Source organism: Trachinotus anak, unplaced genomic scaffold (assembly GCF_046630095.1).
Source record: "Trachinotus anak isolate AG129_WGS33_773 ecotype Australia unplaced genomic scaffold, CSIRO_AGI_Tana_v1 ptg000009l, whole genome shotgun sequence".
In the NCBI taxonomy this organism is placed as follows: Eukaryota; Metazoa; Chordata; class Actinopteri; order Carangiformes; family Carangidae; genus Trachinotus; species Trachinotus anak.
In genome coordinates this window covers 91,999-111,351 of record NW_027273860.1, presented here as the reverse complement: position 1 = coordinate 111,351, position 19,353 = coordinate 91,999, and the positions used below count along the sequence as shown (strand labels likewise).

General features: G+C 44.9%; 2 protein-coding genes across 6 annotated transcripts in view; one reads left to right on the top strand and one right to left on the bottom strand.

The window, feature by feature from the left end:
• LOC139624860 (piezo-type mechanosensitive ion channel component 2-like) overlaps positions 1–19,353 on the bottom strand; it is a 41,006-nt gene that overhangs the window by 8,183 nt on the left and 13,470 nt on the right. For 2 of the 5 annotated variants that reach the window (XM_071484190.1, XM_071484195.1), the window contains 29 exons: positions 19,119–19,224; positions 18,775–19,025; positions 18,034–18,182; positions 17,797–17,875; positions 17,580–17,674; positions 17,049–17,242; positions 16,795–16,952; positions 16,493–16,669; positions 16,305–16,418; positions 15,738–15,938; positions 15,458–15,662; positions 14,930–15,031; positions 13,809–13,986; positions 13,641–13,727; positions 12,536–12,692; positions 12,309–12,405; positions 12,050–12,215; positions 11,878–11,967; positions 7,703–7,791; positions 7,540–7,605; positions 7,325–7,443; positions 6,064–6,184; positions 5,920–5,964; positions 5,689–5,760; positions 5,422–5,588; positions 4,639–5,318; positions 717–1,010; positions 541–642; positions 118–274 (listed from right to left, as the gene is read on the bottom strand). In XM_071484190.1, the coding sequence (XP_071340291.1) occupies positions 118–274; positions 541–642; positions 717–1,010; positions 4,639–5,318; positions 5,422–5,588; positions 5,689–5,760; positions 5,920–5,964; positions 6,064–6,184; positions 7,325–7,443; positions 7,540–7,605; positions 7,703–7,791; positions 11,878–11,967; positions 12,050–12,215; positions 12,309–12,405; positions 12,536–12,692; positions 13,641–13,727; positions 13,809–13,986; positions 14,930–15,031; positions 15,458–15,662; positions 15,738–15,938; positions 16,305–16,418; positions 16,493–16,669; positions 16,795–16,952; positions 17,049–17,242; positions 17,580–17,674; positions 17,797–17,875; positions 18,034–18,182; positions 18,775–19,025; positions 19,119–19,224 (4,518 nt within the window). The remainder of the gene's footprint in view (positions 1–117; positions 275–540; positions 643–716; positions 1,011–4,638; positions 5,319–5,421; positions 5,589–5,688; positions 5,761–5,919; positions 5,965–6,063; positions 6,185–7,324; positions 7,444–7,539; positions 7,606–7,702; positions 7,792–11,877; positions 11,968–12,049; positions 12,216–12,308; positions 12,406–12,535; positions 12,693–13,640; positions 13,728–13,808; positions 13,987–14,929; positions 15,032–15,457; positions 15,663–15,737; positions 15,939–16,304; positions 16,419–16,492; positions 16,670–16,794; positions 16,953–17,048; positions 17,243–17,579; positions 17,675–17,796; positions 17,876–18,033; positions 18,183–18,774; positions 19,026–19,118; positions 19,225–19,353) is intronic. The other 3 variants (XM_071484191.1, XM_071484192.1, XM_071484193.1) reach the window with 3 other exon arrangements.
• The window catches only part of LOC139624864 (lethal(3)malignant brain tumor-like protein 4), a 58,301-nt gene that overhangs the window by 29,085 nt on the left and 9,863 nt on the right, over positions 1–19,353 (top strand). The window lies entirely within an intron of this gene.

The window sequence follows — 19,353 nt, the reverse complement described above, 5'->3', positions numbered from 1 at the left end:
GAGGCAGACATGTAGACAGATAAAACATCAACTGTCCAGATGGGTAGGTTAGTTATACATAGTTATAAACTATAAATAGGTTTAATGTTAAATAAAAATCAGCAGACTGGTGGGAACCTCAGTGTAGATGATAGCTGTCATCCAGAAGGTCTTACTGGGCCGAGGGACAGAGAGTGTTGCCCAGAGAAACACCAGAACAGGAAGTACCAATGTCAGACAGCTGGCCGACACCATGTGGTTCAACACAATTACCAGATAACACACTGTCTCCGACCTGGGGGAGGAGTGGGGGAGCTTATTTAGTGTTACTGCTGATAACCTGCTGTGTCTGAGTCTTTTCACCAAACACTTTAATTTCAGTGTTTTGTCTGTTCAGCTGCTGACATTCAGTGATATTCAAAGATAGAGAAGAGTATCATCTTCATAATAAGAGAACAAATTCTGTGTTTGCTGAGAGAAAGCATCTCAGCAGAGGCATTTCTAGGTGTGGTTTAAATTATGGAGTGAAGAATTGTCTATTGCCTGTCATGCAGCGTTTACCTGGCTGCAAGGATGTTATAGAGGGCGTAGCACAGCTGGAGTAGCTGTGGCTGGTAACTGTAGAAATGGTCTGATGCCTCCAGCTCCTCATCGTAGAAAGTCCTGAGACACAGATGGGCAGAGTGTGAAGCATCAGCAGGTGACATGTGACTGACCTGTGACTGACCCGTCCTCACCTGTTCCTCAGCAATTCGCTTGCTGTCAGCTCCTGAGTGCGAGACACCGGCGGACAGGTAGTGGAGGCTGAGTCAGACTGGAAGTCGCTTCTCTCCTCCCGAGTCTGAACCAGCAGCTGCTTCCTGAATCCTGACCCTGCCTCCCCTGCCTCTTCCTCCTGAAGGTCTAGCCCAAGAGCGAGGCTGTAGGAGGGGGGGAGGAGGACGTAGGTGGAGGAGGTGGGGGAAGAGGTGCTGGTGAAGGTGTGAGTTGGCTGTGTGTCAACAGGAAGTTGTTGGTTCAATCCTTTACCACTGTTCAACAGACAAAGAGGAACACTTTAGATGGCCAACTGGCTGAGCTAATGCTAAGTTAGCATCATGGCTCAACATGCTTCACACATACACAAGCAGCTGTTTCCAAAAAGCCAGGGGTAATATTAAATCCCGCATAATTCAAACTACACCTTTAATGCTAACATGCTAGGGTTTGGTGCTATATCAGACTTATACACTGGAAAAGTTCAGGTAGGTGGTGCTGTGCTAGTGGAGGGACATGAGATGTGTTTGGCTGCATACAACATGTCAGCAACTGAATGACCCTTCTTCATTTACCTGACATTCATTAACAATCCAAGGTAAGGAAAGTATTAAACTGTAATGTTTTTCTTAGTTCATTAAAGGTTACATATGTGAGCTTTTAAACAATGACAGCAATGCAGCAAACAACAATTTTTTTTTATGTTAAGATATAGTGGAGTCATGCCGTCCTGAGCAGAGAATGAAGCCACACCCCCTCTGTGTGTGTCATAACCTGAGTTTGTCTGTTCTCTGCTTCAGTTTCCAGGATGGCAGCATGTGCATGTTAGTGCACATACATGTCCATGTTAGTGCATGTGAGACCTTGTTAAACCATTGGTCCTCCCCATGTTTGTAAACACACAATGGTTGCACGCAGGTGAGCTGACACAGTGTAGTATGCAGCGTTCAGGTTAAAGTGACCTTCAGAATTTCCTCCACTGAAGAAGAAACCATGTTTTCACCTAAAAAGGCTCCAACAAAGAAAGAGATGAGACCAGAGCACAGGAGGACTGGACTGAGGACTACCAGCTCCATCAGTGTCTGTATCTGCTCCATCAGTGTCATTCATGCTGTTGGTCCCAGCCGATCGGTCTAAGGCTAATTTCTCTCCCAGTCTGACCGTGGAGTTAGTACTGGTCTGTCTTTATTAAGATGGAGAACCCTACGAGCTGCTAAAGACTCCAGCTGGTCTCAGAACTGGTTTTCTTGTCCTCTGTGTGTCAGTAACTCGATGCTCCATAATGTTAATGTCTGTTTTCATTATTGAGGCTACAATAGCATGATAACGTTAGCTGACTTACTAAGATAATAAAATAAGAAATACTTTATTTACCCCTATACTGTTACCAATATTATAAATCTGTTTGATGACATGTATAGCCGCATGTCATTGTTCAACCACTAGTTGGCGAGGTGGTGTCCAGCCAACGATGTGGGCTTTGTTGATAATTGGCAGACTTCCTAGGAAAGTCCTGGCCTGATTAGAAGAGATGGCGTACATCCCACGCTGGATGGAGCTGCTCTCATATCTAGAAATCTGACTGAGTTCATTAGAAAGCCAAAGCCATGACAATCCCGAACTGAGACCAGGAGACAGAGTTGCAGTCTTACACACTTCTCTGCACCTCTCTTAGAGCAGTCGCCTGCCATTCACCCCCTAAAAACTGTGTCTGCCCCCCGAACCACCTACATTTAAATGTTATAAATCAAAAGCAAATAGGGGAGTTAGACATGAAAACCTAATAGAAATTAACATAACCACTATTCCAGAACAACCAGTATAGTTAATTGTGGATTATTAAATATCAGATCACTCTCATCTAAATCTCTAGTCAATGATCTGATAACTGATCATCACATTGACCTGCTCTGACTGAATGAAACCTGGCTGCAGCAGGATGAATATGTTAGTCTGAATGAATCAACACCCCCCACTCATGTTAATGTTCACATTCCTCAAAGCACAGGCCGAGGAGGAGGGGTGGTAGCCACTTGTCACTCCAATTTATTAATTAATCCTAGACCTATGCTTAATCATAATTCATTTGACAGCCTTATTCTTAGTCTGTCACACCCAAACTGGAAAACACAAAAACCAGTCCTACTAGTTACTGTATATCGTCTACCTGCCCCTGAGTCTGAGTTCTAATCTGAGTTCTCAGAGTTTTTATCTGAGTCAGTTCTCAGCACAGATAAAGTCATCATAGTGGGTGATTTTAACATTCATGTAGATGTTGACAGTGACAGACTCAGTCATGCATTTAATTCACTATTAGACTCAATTGGCTTTTCTCAGCATGTTAATGAACCCACTCACTGTTTTAACCATACCCTGGATCTGGTTCTGACTTATGGCATAGAAATTGAATATTTAACAATATAGAGCTGCAAGTCTCTAGGACAGCCTTCTTCCACCTGTGCAACATTGCGAAAATCTGACCCATCCATCCCTAAAGGAAGCTGAAAAACTAGTTCATGCATTTGTTAACTCTAGACTGGACTACTGTAATTCTTTTTTATCAGGATGCCCCAATAACTCAGTGAAAAGCCTCAAACTGATCCAAAACACTGCAGCACGAGTACTGACAGGAACCACGAAATGAAATCACATCTCCCCTGTGTTAGCTTCTCTGCATTGGCTCCCTGTAAAATACAGAATAGAATTAAAATCCTCCTCCTTACCTACAGAGCCATAAATGGCCAGACACCATCATATCTTAAAGAGGTTATAGTTCCTTATTATCCTAATAGGAAACTTCGCTCTCTAAATGCAGGTCTACTGTGGTTACCAGAGTTTCTCAGAGCAGAATGGGAAGCAGAGCCTTCAGCTATCAGGCTCCTCTCCTGTGGAACCACCTCCCAGTCTGGGTTCAGGAGGCAGACCCCCTCTCTACCTTTAAGATCAGGCTTCAAACTGTCTTCTTTGATAAAGCTTATAGTTAGGGCTGGCTCAGGTATGTCCTGAACCATCCCTTAGTTATGCTGCTGTAGAGCTAGACTGCTGGAGGATTTCCATGATGCACTGAGCTCTCTTTCTCTCTCTCTGTCTCTCTCTCTCACCCCACCACCCCAACCCCCACCCCCACTCTCTCCTCTTAAACCCAACCGGTTGTGGCAGACCCCCCACACCGTGAGCCTGGTTCTGTTGGAGGTTTCTTCTGTTAAAGGGAGTTTTTCCTCCCCCCTGTCTCCAGCTGCTGCTCTTTGTGGGAACTGTTGGTTTCTATCTATAAAAAACTCAGGCCCTGTAAAGAGCCTGGAGATAATGTAGATTATGATTTGGTGCTATATGAATAAAACTGAATTGAATTGAAATTAAATTTTGCTATCGTCAGCTGGCTAACTGTCAGCATTGTCATAGCACATCACAGCAATGCTAGCGTGGGCTAATGGTTGTCTCTGGATTGTTTTTTGTTGGCTCTCATGCCCACAGGGTAACTTCATTCAGTTGAGCTTCAAAACACTTGCTGAGAACAGGTAGGGGGAGGTTGTGGCTGACAAAGCATTTGTTTTGGTCTGAGATGTCGGTGGTCTAGTGCGACATCTAGTGGCAGTGAATATCATATATATAACCTTTAAAAGATGGGTGCTTGTTTTGTGTAATTTATTCTGAATACTGTCAGACTCGACCAGTACCCCAAAAAACAAAAAGTAGAATAAAACTTTTCCAGACAGCTGCAGTTAGCAAGTTAACAAGCTGATTTTTCCAAAAAAAGATGGAATCACACTCAGCTGTGTGTTGATGGACCTGATGACCTCCTACATGGCTGTCATCAGAAAGCATCCACTGTGCCCTAGAGTATATGAACATTAAGAATCACTTGTATTTCTGAATTTATGATGTTGCTTCAGGAGGACCAACCTGTCTGTCCAACTGATCTTCTCTTCCTCTGAGGCTGAAGACGATGATGAAGATGAAGATGAGACTCTGTCCATCCTGGACAGTTTGGGTCGTGCTTTTTGGCTGGTTTTAGCCACATTGCATTCTGGGTAATCTTCCACTGTTGGATCACCTTCTACTGGTACTGTCTCTGCTTCAACTCGTGAACCTGGAGCTTCTGCTGCCTCTGAGGTTTCATCTAGTTCATTAGGACCATCTGGTCTTGATACTAGACCTCTTCCTGTAACAGTTTCTGGAGTTGTTTTACATGCACAACCTCTTCCTAATGCTGCCTCTGATTGTGTTTTAGTGTGTTCACATGGATCATCTCCTGATACTGTTTCTGGCCCTCCTTCAGTATGTGGATCTGTTGGATCATCTGTTCTTAGTTCTGTCTCTGGTCCTGGTTTAGTATGTGGATCTTTTGGGCCATGGTTTCCTGACACTGGTCCCTCTTCTGGTTTCTCATCTGTTGTTTGACCTGCTTCTTCTTCATCTGTGACAGGACTTACTCGCTCTTCTTCTTCCTCCTCCCTTCCTCTCACTGCTGAGGCCTGCCCCTGTGCCTCATGGGTACTGTAGTCCATACCTGATTCTCTGGATGTTTTCATCATTTGCTCTTGGTAGTAAATATTGATTGCCTCTCTGGTGGGAAAATTTCCCTGATCAAACAAAAAAACAAAAATGAACATGAGGGAGGTCCTCCATCTTTGTTGTAGTTCTAAAACCTCACCCCCACTATGGACTGTAGTCCCGAGTGTGTACCTGTTTGGCCTGCTGTGTTAGCATACAGCGCTCAATGCGGAGGACAGTGGAGATGTCGATGTGTTCCTGACACAAACTGCTGAGCCAGGCAGTCAGAGAATCCAGCAGAGCCGACAGCAAAACCCAGCAGAACTGCAGTGTGTTGGAGAACCGATGCAACACAGTGTCTGAAACACACAACATCACCTGAAGATACTTTTCCTCATTGTTCACTGCGGACCACCACATTTAAAAGTGACTGTTAAGGTGTTTCTGATTTGTTTCTACCTGGTCCCTCCTCTTTCTCCTCCTCCTCTCCATACTCCTCCATCTCCTCCGTCACTTCTATGACCCCAGCTGCTGAACAGAAGGAGTCACATGTAGCTTGTTGGTTCAGGTAACACCACCGTGCAGACAACACACAACTCTACATATTACAATCTCTGGATAACATCACTACATGAATACACAGAGAGAAGACTGACTTCTTAACCTCGCTGACAGGTGGATGGTCCTTACCTATGGCCAGAGCTAGACTGTCAGCACAGAGGGGGCGGAGCGTTTCTATTAAGGATTACAAAGTCCCTGAAAGGATTATAATATATATAATATATAATATAAAACCTGTTAAAGAAATATGAAAGGACACCTCCTCCTCCTTACCTCCTCTCTTCTCCTCCTTCCTGCTCCTTTGTTCAGAGGAATTCTTCTTCCACAGTTTCTTCTGGTTGTTGCGAGCTCTCATTGCTGTTCTGGAGTCAGTGATCCAGGCGTGGTAGACAAACTGACAGATGCAGACAGCAGAGTTTGATCACTTCATCAGTTTCAGATTCATTCTCATAAACGTATTTAAATTAAAACATACTCTTTCTGACGTCACACTTCACTGAACACTGACCTCTCTGTGTGCTGAGTGGTTCTCATCATCACCATCAGCAAAACACCAGATTATGAGGGTAGCTTTAAAAAGAAGGGTGTGCATTCCTCCACCGGAGGAAGACAGACATAAAGAATCTATTAAAGGATCACTGAAGCTGTTCTGGTGGAACGTGTCACTGCTTATTAATGTTTAATTAATGTTTAATGTTCTTTACATAGAACAGGTTGGGATCTGTACTAGAACCTAAAATCAGGGTTCAGTGGTTGCCAACAAACAAAATGAGTCTGAAAAGACGGAGCCAGATCGGTTCAAAAGCTCTCCGCTAAGACTGGGGACAGTTTTTAGTTCAGAGTGGATGTAGACGGGAAGCAGGTAGTTTCTTTACTGTGAGGCTGCATTTCTTGTGAGAAAGGTGCTCTACAAACAGTTATTATTATTGTTATTATTATTACTATTATTATTATTATTATTATTATTATCCCTTACAGACACAATATGTCTCTGTATACAGATGTTTTACTTTGGGAAACCACAGCTTGAAAAACAGCCCTCATCTCAATATCCAGAGATTTCAACTATATGACATGGTCTTCATCACCTTGTCTTTGTTTTACTGCACATTTCACCCATCTGATAACTTCAGGACCTAATGGTTATTGGTTATATGACAGGTAATTATGTCTTTGCTCTCAGACCCTGACCCTGTCAGGTCCTGACCCGTGGAGATCACTCAGCTTCTTACCTGATGATGCTCAGTGTTTTATTATTTTATCCTCTATCTTCTCTTCTTTATAAAGTTCTTCTATTCCAGTTTTTATCTTGTCGTTGTAAAAAGGTTGTTTTGAAAAGTGCTACACAAATAAAGTTTATTATTACTTTTATTATTATTTATTGTTGGATTTAGTGTCCATTGTAAAAAAGTAAGTAATAGTCTCCTGCAGGTCCAGGTGGATTCAGTCTGCTGATGAAGATCATGTGATACACACACAGGTATATATATTGGTGATGTGAGGAGTTCAGGTATACAGTCATGGAGATTCTCACCTGGAAGGCTGATTTCTCAGGAAGCTCCTCCTCCTTCTTCTCCTCTTCCTCCTTCTCCTCCTCCTCCTCCTCCTCCTCACTGTCTGTCTCAAACAGGTAGTAATCACCACTCCTCACCACTGTGGGCAGACAGACAGTTACACAGAAAGACTACATAATGAAAATGAATGGGTCTAACAGGTGAACGTGATAATGTCAGAGGTCATGTGACTCACTGGAGGCATGGTTTACCCAGGGTCTCCACCACTCCCTCTGCTGCTGACCCTTCTTGCTTTCCTGACCTACAAAACAAAGCATTAAAAAAGTTGAGGCTCACATTATTTGATTGACAGCTGTGTCTCAGTCTGTTACCATGACAACAGATGTTTGTTTACAGACCATCAGTATGGAAGCTGTCTTGAGTCAAACTCAGCATTTTCTCTTTTCCTCTCCGAAACTTCTGCTGTCGAGATTTGATCCTCTCCATCCTAAAGGACATAAAGAGATAGTTCAGTGACCAATCCAGGTCTGGTTTTGTGTTCCAAGTTAAAACATAGTACATCATATTTGGTATTCTGTTGCCATGGCGCCGCGGATGGCTGCCTCGGTGTTTTGGTGCGCATTTTTTTGCCTTATTTTCTTTATAAATCCAGTTTTCTGCTTTGGTTTCTGGAGCTCTTTCACCAGAGAAGAGCTCATTAACATCAGAGAAACAACTCCAGTGGATTTTTTTCCTACTTTTCTCGACTCATCTGTGGGATTATTGGACATTTTGGTCAGAGGTCACTGACCGTTGCTCTCGCAGTGAAACGCCGGAGGAGAGGAAAACGTGCCGGTGCGCTTGCGCGTCTCCGCCGGCGCGCACTCTGCACACCGCTCCCAGGTATCTTTCTCTCCAACGTGCGTTCACTGCCCAACAAGCTGATGAACTTCAGCTACTGGTGCAGAAGAACAGAGACTTTTCCTCATCTTCCGTCCTGTGCTTCACGGAGACGTGGCTGTGTGGATGGTTCCGGACTCTGCGCTGGAGCTGGCCGGCTTCCAACTCTTCAGAGCGGATCGCGACACAGAGCTGTCCGGCAAAACCAAAGGTGGAGGAATCTGCTTTTATGCAAACAGTGGCTGGTGCAAAGACGTGACAGTGATCCTGCAGCACTGTTCTCCTGACCTGGAGACTTTCATCATAAACTGCAGGGCCTTCTACTCCCCCCGTGAGTTCACCTCATTCATCCTGGTCGGTGTTTACATCCCACCACAGGCCACAGCAGATACTGTGTGTGGAGTGGACCAACCCGGACTCCGTAGTTATTGTCCTTGGTGACTTTAACAAAGGTGACCTCAGTCATGAACTGCCCAAATACAGACAGTTTGTTAATTGCCCGACCAGAGAGGGGAACACTCTGGACCACTGTTACACCACAATCAGTGGTGCTTATCACGCCGTCCCCCGGGCTGCACTGGGCCACTCTGACCATGTCATGGTCCACCTGATTCCCACATACAGGCAGAAACTAAAACTGTGTAAACCTGTTGCGAGGACATCGAAGCAGTGGAGCAGTGAAGCCATAGAGGATCTGCGGGCATGTTTGGACTGCACTGACTGGGAGGTGTTCAGGACTGCTTCCAACAGTCTGGATGAGTTCACAGAGGCTGTGACGTCATACATCAGCTTCTCTGAGGACTGCTGTATCCCATCATGCACCAGGGTGAGTTATAACAATGACAAACCCTGGTTCACAGCTAAGCTCAGTCAGCTCAGGAGGCAAAAGGAGGAAGCTTTCAGGAGTGGGGACAGGGACAGGTTTAAAGAGTCCAAGTACAGGTTTAGCAAGGCGGTGAGAGAAGCTAAACAACTGTACTCTGAGAAACTTCAGCTCCAGTTCTCAGCCAATGACTCTGCTTCTGTCTGGAAAGGGCTCAGAAAGATCACAAACTACAAACCTAAACCCCCCCACTCCATTAATGACTTCCGTCTGGCCAACGATCTGAATGAGTTCTACTGCCGCTTTGAAAGACAGTGGGACAAGCCTGACACTAACCTCCACATCAGAGCCACATCAGAACCCCCCTCCTCCCCTACCAAAGGAACGTCTCTCTCTATCCTGGAGAGAGATGTCAACAGGCTTTTTAAGAAGCAGAACCCCCACAAAGCAGCCGGTCCTGACTCTGTCTCTCCATCATCCCTGAAGCACTGTGCTGATCAGCTGTCTCCAGTGTTCACAGACATCTTCAACACCTCACTGGAGACCTGCCATGTGCCAGCCTGCTTCAAATCCTCCACCATCATCCCTGTCCCCAAAAAACCAAGGCCCACAGGACTAAATGACTATAGACCCATTGCCCTGACCTCTGTGGTCATGAAATCATTTGAGCGCCTTGTCCTGTCCCATCTCAAATCCATCACTGACCCACTCCTGGACCCCCTGCAGTTCGCCTACAGAGCCAACAGGTCTGTAGACGACGCTGTCAACATGGCTCTCCACTTCATCCTCCAGCACCTGGACTCCTCAGGGACCTATGCCAGGATCCTGTTTGTGGACTTCAGCTCTGCCTTCAACACCATCATCCCGGCTCTGCTGCAGGACAAGCTCTCCCAGCTGAGCGTGCCTGACTCCACCTGCAGGTGGATCACCGACTTCCTGTCTGACAGGAGGCAGCACGTGAAGCTAGGACAGCACGTGTCTGACTCCCAGACCATCAGCACTGGATCCCCGCAAGGCTGCGTTCTTTCTCCTCTGCTCTTCTCCCTGTACACCAACACCTGCACCTCCAGCCATCAGTCTGTCAAGCTCCTGAAGTTTGCAGACAACACCACTCTCATTGGACTCATCTCTGATGGCGATGAGTCTGTCTACAGGTGGGAGACTGAGCGTCTGGTGACCTGGTGCAGGCAGAACAACCTAGAGCTAAACGCTCTGAAGACAGTGGAAATGATAGTGGACTTCAGGAAGAGCCCAGCCCCACCCACCCCCATCACCCTGTGTGACTCCCCCGTGGCTACCGTGGAGCATTTTCGCTTCTTGGGAACCACCATCACACAGGATCTCAAATGGGAGCTAAACATCAGCTCCCTCATCAAAAAAGCTCAGCAGAGGATGTATTTCCTGAGGCAATTGAAGAAGTTCAACCTGCCAAGGACTATGATGGTGAACTTCTACACCTCCATCATTGAGTCCATCCTCACCTCCTCCATCACCATCTGGTACGCTGCTGCCACGGAGAGGGACAATAACAGACTGCAGCGTATCATCCACTCTGCTGAGAAGGTGATTGGCTGCAATCTTCCGTCCCTCCAGGACCTGTACACCTCAAGGACTCTGAGGCGTGCAGGGAAGATTGTAGCTGACTCCTCCCACCCTGGACACAAACTCTTTGAGACACTCCCCTCTGGCAGGAGGCTGCGGTCCTTCAGGACCAAAACCTCTCGCCACAAAAATAGCTTCTTCCCATCTGCTATTAGCCTCATCAACAAGGCTAGAGAGCCCCACTGTTGCTGATCAATTGCACCAATCACCAGAAAAAATTCCTTGTATGTGAAAACATACTTGGCAATAAAACTGATTCTGATTCTGATTCTGATTCTGATCATCACCTGGTCCAGGATTTGACTGACAAAATTTGATTAACTGATGCAGTGATTCCACGCCTGATGTCTTGGTGTTTTTGTGTCCAGGTGACTTGGAGTTTTGGTGTCTTGGTGTCTTGGTGTTTTTGTGTTTTGGTGTCTTGGTGTTTCGGTGGTGTCTTGGTGTTTTGATGTCTTGCTTGGTATTTTGGTGTCTTGCTGTCTTGGTGTCTTGGTATTTTGGTGTCTTGGTATTTTGGTGTCTTGGTGTCTCTGTGTCTCAGTGTTTTGGTGTTTTGTTGACTTTGAATTTTGGTGTTTTGGCGTCTTGGTGTTTTGGTGTCTTGCCCAGTGTGTTGGTGTCTTGATTTCTTAGTGTTTTGGTGTCTTGGTGTTTTGGTGTCTTGGTGGGTTGTGTCTTGGTGTTTTGGTGTGTTGCGTCTTGGTGATTTGGTGTCTTGGTGTCTCAGTGTTTTGGCGTTTTGGTGTCTTGGTGTTTTGATGTCTTGCTTGGTATTTTGGTGTCTTGGTATTTTGGTGTCTTGGTGTCTCAATGTTTTGGTGTTTTGGTGCCTTAGTATTTTGGTGTTTTGGTGTCTTGCATTGTGTTTTGGTGTCTTGGAGTCTTGGTGTGTCTTGGTGTGATGTGTCTTGGTGTTTTGGTGTCTTGGTATTTTTGTGTTTTGGTGTCTTGGTGTCTCAATGTTTTGGTGTCTTAGTATTTTGATGTTTTGGTGTCTTGCTTTGTGTTTTGGTGTCTTGGTGTCTTGGTATTTTGGTGTCTTGGTGTTTTGGTGTCTTGTGTCTTGTGTCTTGGTGTCTTGGTGTTTTGGTGTCTTGGTGATCTCTTCCCTACTTGGACTTGGATTACCTTATGGATATTTTGACTTAGACGTAGTTTCAAGTCTGTTTGGACTCAATCTTGACTCAGTCTCTGAAATGTCTGGTTTGGACTTGGATTTGTTTTGGACTCATGGTGGTCCTCACTGCAGCCCTGTTTGTTTCTTACTGTCTCTTCAGCAGGTCCATTGATGTCTTCTCCACCTCCAGTCTCGCTCTGACTGCTTTCACTGTGGATGCTTCAAATAGCTCCGCCCCTCTGCGACAAACACATTCACATCATGTGACTGTGTTTTTGTTAATGTGTGTTATTATTATACACAAGTCTTGTGAATGTGTACCTGGAGGCCAGTAGCTGAGTATTTTGCAGGTCCAGGACCACATACAGGAAGTAGTGACTCCTGAAGACCCTTCTCTGCAGCAACAGGAAACAGAAACAGACACCGTCCCAGATGATCCCTGCCTCATCACTCGGCAGCTCACACTGTTTACTGCTCTGCTGCTCCGCTGAGATCACAGACAAACAGGTAGACAAACAGGTAGACAGACAGTTAGACAGACACATAGTTAGACAGACAGGTAGACAGACACTTTACGTACGTTTGGTGTATCCTTTGATGGTGCAGGCCAGACTGAAGAGCTGAATCAGCCAACAGTGATTCAACACCAACGACTTAATGAAACCACAGGCCAGGATCTGATAGACAGACAGATAAGGAGACAGACAGGTAAGCAGACTGCTATTGAGAGAGACCATGTGACTCTGAATATCTTAATAAATGAAAATGGTTATGTATGATGATGACGACGACGATGAACAATCTCACTGAGAGAATATTCTTCATGGTGATGACGAACACGTTGTAGCCTATCAGACAGTCCCAGTATACCAGGATGGTTTTAACTGGTTTCAGCAGCAGCTCTCCACCCACCAACAGGAAGTAGAAACAGGCCACCAGGTAACCCATACAGAAGATACTGATCCTGGAACAGATCAAAGAAATCACAGGGTTTAATATAAAAAAGAAAATCATGTTTAACACCAGATTTTTAGGTTTAATCTTGAATTTTGGGGTTTAATTCCAGGTTTTTTGACTCTATAAATATTTTTTTTACTGAATTCATGTTAAACAAAATCTTGAGGGAATGATCTTGTGTACTGTTTTTCGTGTAGTATCCCAAATGTTTATATTTCATAAACATTTTAGTTGAATCTGAAATTTTAAGGGGAAGTAAATAGTATTAATTATGACTCCGCACAGTTGTAACCAAAAATACTGGATGTGGAATTTGTTCAGTTTTTTGTGAAACATGTTTAAGCCTATTGTCACAGCACCGTGTTATTCCTGGTGCCTTTGTCTATTCCTTGTCCTATCTCTCCTTTAGCTCCACCCAGGCTGTACCCAGTTAAGCCTCCATGAGATGCACCTGGCCACTGAGGGTTTAAAAGCACTGGTGCCAAGATCAGGAGCCAGAGGCCTAGCATGGGGACTGTTGTTTCTGCTGCCTCTCAGCCTGGCGTTTACTTGTTTCTGGTTGATGTGTCTTCACTTTTTTCTGTAGTCTTGATTTTGGTGTTAGGGTTATTTGTTGATTATTTGTATATATTTGTGTTAAATAAACTCTGTAGTTTTTGGTTGTTTTAGAAGTGTCTTGTTGGTCTGATGTGGGTCAATGGTGGCATGTTGTTTGCCCCTAAGGGCCACCCAAGGGTGACGCGTAACACTGTTCTTAAATTTTTAGGTTAGTAAAAAATGTGTCCATGACTCCATGAAGGTTTACACAAACCTAGGTTTAATCCCAGATTTTGTGGTTTAAACCTGATTTTTAAGGTTTAACAAACTGGTTTAATCTTGAGACAGTGCATCTGTTTTCAGGAGTGAAACTTTACTTTGAAAAATTATACAGGTAAGTGTGGATCCTTCCACTCACCTGGTGGTCCCGGTGATGAAGATGATGGTGAGGACGAACCAAAACATGTAGCTGAAGATGATAACCTTCATCATGTCCAGGTACGACCTGAGCATATAAAGAGAGGTCAGAGAGACAGACAGGTAGACAGGTAGGGAGACAGCCAGGTGCACAGCAGGCAGGGTTTACCTGCACAGCATGAAGTCAGGGACTGTGTTGAGATGGAGTCGTCTGATGAGATCACAGATCTGTCCGTCATCTCCGTCCAGCTCACTGTTGTCTCCTGCTAGGACCTGAACCGACGACTGAAGCTCCTCCTCAAACACCTGCAGCTGCAGTGACGCCCCGAGGAGGAGCAAGAAATCATCTGAAAGGTCAGGAAATACACAGCTGCACTACAAAAATATAATACACATAAAAATATGATAAAACTATGCACACATCATCTTCAGGTCAAGCTTCTGCAGACGGTTCGGTCAGATAACTATTGCCTGGGTGTGTTTGTCGTACAAATGTTGGATAAATTAAATTCATCTTAAAAAACAGATACCAGAATTGAGACTAACTGAGATTTATTTATATGTAATTTGACTTTTTTCCCCTAAAATATTCAGATCTGGTCATTTGAGCATCAATAATTTAGTAATTTATGCTGTGCAGTGTTCTCTGCAGCCACATGTGGTGATTACAGGACACTGGCTCATTAAATTCTGTTGGCCCTGAGTGGTTCAGGTAACTAGAGGCAGTGTAGCCCTAGAAATGTACAGCTCATGTCCAGACAACATAGCCCATCAATTGCTCAGGCAACAAACACAAACCACTGGGTCTGGACCTGGGGAAGCTGCTCAGGTTGGATCAGTGAGGGTTGTTGTAGTAGAGTGCATACAACAGTATATTCTGAACAGAGAGTCCAGTCCTGCATCATGCATGCAGTACGTGCTCATGTGCACACATGGAGAACCGGTAGAGATTGACAGTCCACAGACGCAGTGGCAAACTGGGGTTTGTTTTGGTATACTGGATAGCTAACACATCACTGAACTAATCTCTTCACCTCTATCATGATGTCCATACTGAGAATACACTTGTGTCTACATAACATTTGGGAGGTTAATCTTAAATTATCTGATTTAATCCCAGATTTTGGGTTAATCCCAAAATTCTGATTTTTTTTTTTTTTTTTTAAAAACAAAAAATCTTCATGTACTTGACATTCATGATACTCAAATGTAAATAAAATGTTATTTTGACTACACATTATTTAACATTGTGTCATCTTATGATGATGATGATGATGATGATGGCCTTACAGAGGAGGAAGAGTGGGTTTGGTGGAGTCAGGTGATCAGGGAGGAAGAGCCACTTCACCACATTGGAGTCCATGTTGGAGGATGGAGGTCTCCAGGGATAATCTGAAAATACAACAGATAATTTCAGATTTTTCCTAAATTTATCAGGTTCTGCAAGAAATGTGGATTAAATTAAATTAATTAATTTAATTCACATATTTACAAAAGAAAATGAAACCTGAAATTTTGTGCTTTGTTCTCACATTTTGGCTTTTATGTGTAATTTTTAGGTTTGTTTTCAGGTTTAATCCCAAAGGTTTGATCTTCATTGTTCATCGTGAAATCACTGTCATCACTGTTAGCCTAGCTTAGCACAAAGACTGGAGGTAGGGGGAACTGGTATATTAGCTCCATCAAAACAGAAGAGATCCATATTCAGGCACTTCTTTCTCTTTTCAGAATAAAATCCCTGATGAGTTTGCTAACATGGTTTTTACATTTTATTGTGGAGTACATGACCCAACATGTTGTCTTCAGGTGAGTTTGTACCTTTACAGGCAGCAGGAGGGAATCCGATGCACAGCAGGTATTGGAAACACAACAACCCAGACAGAAAGTAGCAGTACTTGGGCCACACAGAGGAGATGCACTTCCTGCTTCGTTGTGACAGGACAGTTATGAGCCCAAAGGCGTGGCCTACAGCGAACAGATCCATCCGCTGCCCAATCACGTTCACGGCCAAAAGAAAGCAGGTCTGAGGAGGAGTGTGGGAATGTTTTTACTCAAGAAGAAGGTAGCTTGTTGCTATGCTAAGGTAAATATATCTCACCTCTAGTCCAAACTTGTAGAAGAAGTAGTTGAGAAAGTATTTAACACAGCTCAGCACATTGTCGTCCAGATGACGCCTGGTGATGTCATGAAACAGTGTTCTGGTGGGGGGTGGGACTTTGTTACGACGGAGACGGTAGAGCTCCTGGTGTCGGTAAACAGTCACCTCAAATGCTAACAGCGCTAACATCATCAGGTTATACTGCAGAGACAAAGACAAACCTGTCTCAAGGCAGAATGCTAACAGCGCCACAGCAGCCTGATTAAAATAGGAAGTTAGAGGATGAAAAGTTTTTTGAACTCATTGTAAACCTTCACACTTAAGTCATATGGCTATTTAAACTTCATCATACAACCTCAGTTTTTTCCGACGTTCTTGGTTTCTCTGTGATGGCAGTAGTTTCTGCTCTTTTCAGATTTAACGCTGGTACGGAACATCAACTTCTTCCATTTGAACTATTTCAACTCAACTCTCTAACACTTCAACTGTTTCAAGATAAAAGTTTCAACAGAAAATTTTCAGCCAGACTTTCTGTCAAACATATGTGATTATGATCTCACTTCTCACCCTCAGGTAGTCGAGCAGTTTTCCATCTGTCTTATGAAGCCCCACCCACTCCGCGGGGTCAATTGGACCAGAGTACAAAATGGAGCGAGACAGGTTGATGGTGGAGTTATCTGGCTACAGAGGGGAGACAGGTCAGAGACAGACAGAAAGATGTACAGGCAGACAGTTATCATGTTTGCCATGGTTACCATGGTGCAGTTGGAGGAGTATCTGATTGGCTGGACGACATTGAGCTGATACAGCATCTTACAGACGGTCACCACACAGGTCCAAACCGTACAGACTCCTGACAGTAGGGGCCGCCACGCCCTGCAGGGCAGAGCCACGCCCACACACAGCACAAACAGCAGGTTAAACACACACACCTGGAGAGAGAGAGAAAAAGATCAGAGAGCAACACAGGGAGACAGGTCAGACTTTAAGAAAGACAGACAGGTCAGACAAATAGACCGCTGGACAGCAAACCAGCCCCAGAGACTGGATCCCTGACCTCCTTCACAGAGACCCAGATGATGTAGGAGGAGACAATCTTGATGATGTGTAGTTCCAGGAGCCACCAGAGGAGGCGCTGCAGGCGCTGCAGGGAGAGGAGGAGGCGCAGGAACAACACAGAGAGACGATCTACCACCAACCTCCAGGAGACCAGCACTGAGGAGGAGACAACAGGAGTCTGCTTCCTATTTCAAACTCAACTACTCTTTCTCAGGTGTGAGATGCATTGTGTTGGGGTTAACCCAAGCTAACCTGTTATGTGGTCAGACAGGGTTTCCCTGTCAAACACACAGGGGTACTCTTCCTCCTCCTTTTCCTCATTTATCCACTTTTCTTCATTCTCCTCCTCTTCCTCCCTCTGTCCTCCTCTTTTCTCCTCCTCCAAGAGGAGTTGAGGAGCTCTGCCCACTGACAGGTCGACCAGGCTGCCATCAGAGTGGACCAACCTGCAGAGAGACAGGTGGGCATAGGTGAGAATCAGCAGGACAGTCAGACCTCCCTCAGGTGTGGAGTGTAGAGACACAACCCTTACCTGAGTTACACCAGATGTCTGAGGACTAGCTGTAAAGGTCTGGGGACCAGTTGTAAAGGTCTGGGGACTAGTTGTAAAGGTCTGGGGACTAGTTGCAGGGGTCTGAGACTAGCTATAGAGGTCTGGGAAGGTCAGATGCTGCCCAGCCATGTGAGAACTTTGATTGGACAGACAGTGTCAGGGTATCTGGACACTGATTGGTTAGAAAGAGGTTAGAGGACCTCTTACCCACAGGTAACGGTGCATGTTACCTGGCGATGGTGCTGTTGTGTGTGTCCACCACAGTCTTAAGGTCAGTCAGCTGCAGGAATGGCTCGTGGAAGTAATGCAGGTGAACAATACACACCTGCAGAAAAAAGACAACAAGGTGCTCTGTTACCACAGCAACGATAGAAACATCACTTCTATCTCGAACGTGAGAAATTCTGTTACTGCGTCTGTACTGTAGAACAGCGTCTGAGTAAGCACCAGTAAAAACGCAGCAGGGATGAAGATCCTGGTGAAGAGAACAGGAACCGAGAACTTCTCCAAACCAACATCCTCCAACCTGGAGACGGAGACATTAGAGAGTACTTAATGGACCTATGTGAGTGTGTACCCTTAAATTCCTTGAGTGTGTACCTCTCAGTATCTGTGAGTACCTGAGTTAATACCTGTGAGTATCTGTGAGCACCTGAGTGTGTACCTGTGTGTACCTGTGAGTACCTGTGTGTGCTGAGTCCAGTGTAGTAACTCCAGGTGTGGAGGGACGAGGGGAATTGGAAAGTGTAGACCAGGATCAAAACCAGCATGGAGTAAACCACCACAGCTACCCAGAAACCCCTGAGCAAGGTACGCCAGCGCTCATAGTTCAACTACAGAGACACAGCCAAGTAGAGTTAGAGACAGACAGGTGCATTCATCCCCTCTCTTCTACTTTCCAGAACAATCTGATGCCTCTTGATTTCAAACATCCAATCAGTGATCCAAACCAAACAGCAGCCCCTCCCCCTGCCACAATTCTGACACAGGATTGGACGATGAGATTCAGCAACAATCTACCCGGATTCTAAAACAAATCTGACTGTAGTCCACGTCTAAAGTCTACAGTTGTGATAGTACCAATACATGTAGTAGGAGTACATGCAGTACCTAAATGGTAAAGAGCAATGCAGAGATACAAGCAGTACATGCACTAATAGTACATGTATTACTTGCAGTAATGCCTGGTATAACTCGACATAGCAGAGGTGCCAGCAGTACACACAGTAGCAATACTTGCAGTAGTAATAGTTTTTGCAGTAGTAGTATTTGCAGAACTTGCAGTATAACCTGATACATGGTGATGCAGTGGTACTACATACAGCAATGTAACTTACAGTGCATGCGTGTATTACCAGGTAGAGGGCAGCGCAGCAGAGGAACCAGCAGTAGAAATACATGCAGCAGTAGTACTTGCAGTATTACCTGGTACAGGGCGACGCAGCAGAGGAACATGACCATGTAGATGACTTTGTAGAGGACGATTTTTCCCTCAAAACTAACGAAGAAGAACATTGTTCCACAGACATAGATCCAGTATTTAACAAACATCCTGGTGACTACAGCAACCAGAGCCTCCATCTGAACTCCTCCTCTTTCTCCCCCCAGGAGCAGCACCTCCTCATATGACACCTCCTCCTTCTTCTTCTGCAAATCCTGATCTGCTCTCTGATCCTCTGGAGGACAGTAAACAGAGCGACAGGTGTTAAGTGAGGCAGCCAGGTGACCATCGGACAGATAGGTGAGCAGACAGGCAGCAGGTGTCTTACCTTTCATGTGGACAGTGATGGTAGACAGCTGTGTGTCTGTCTGTCTGTCTTTGTTCTCAGTAAGGGCCTGACGCAGCAGCAACCAGAAGGTCAAAAGACACAACAACTGCAAGAACATGATCAGATTAAATAAAGTCAGATTAAACCATCTGATAATCATATTAAATACCCTGGTGATCAGATTATATTATGTGTTAATTAGAGTAATCAGATTATAAATGACATTGAATAAATC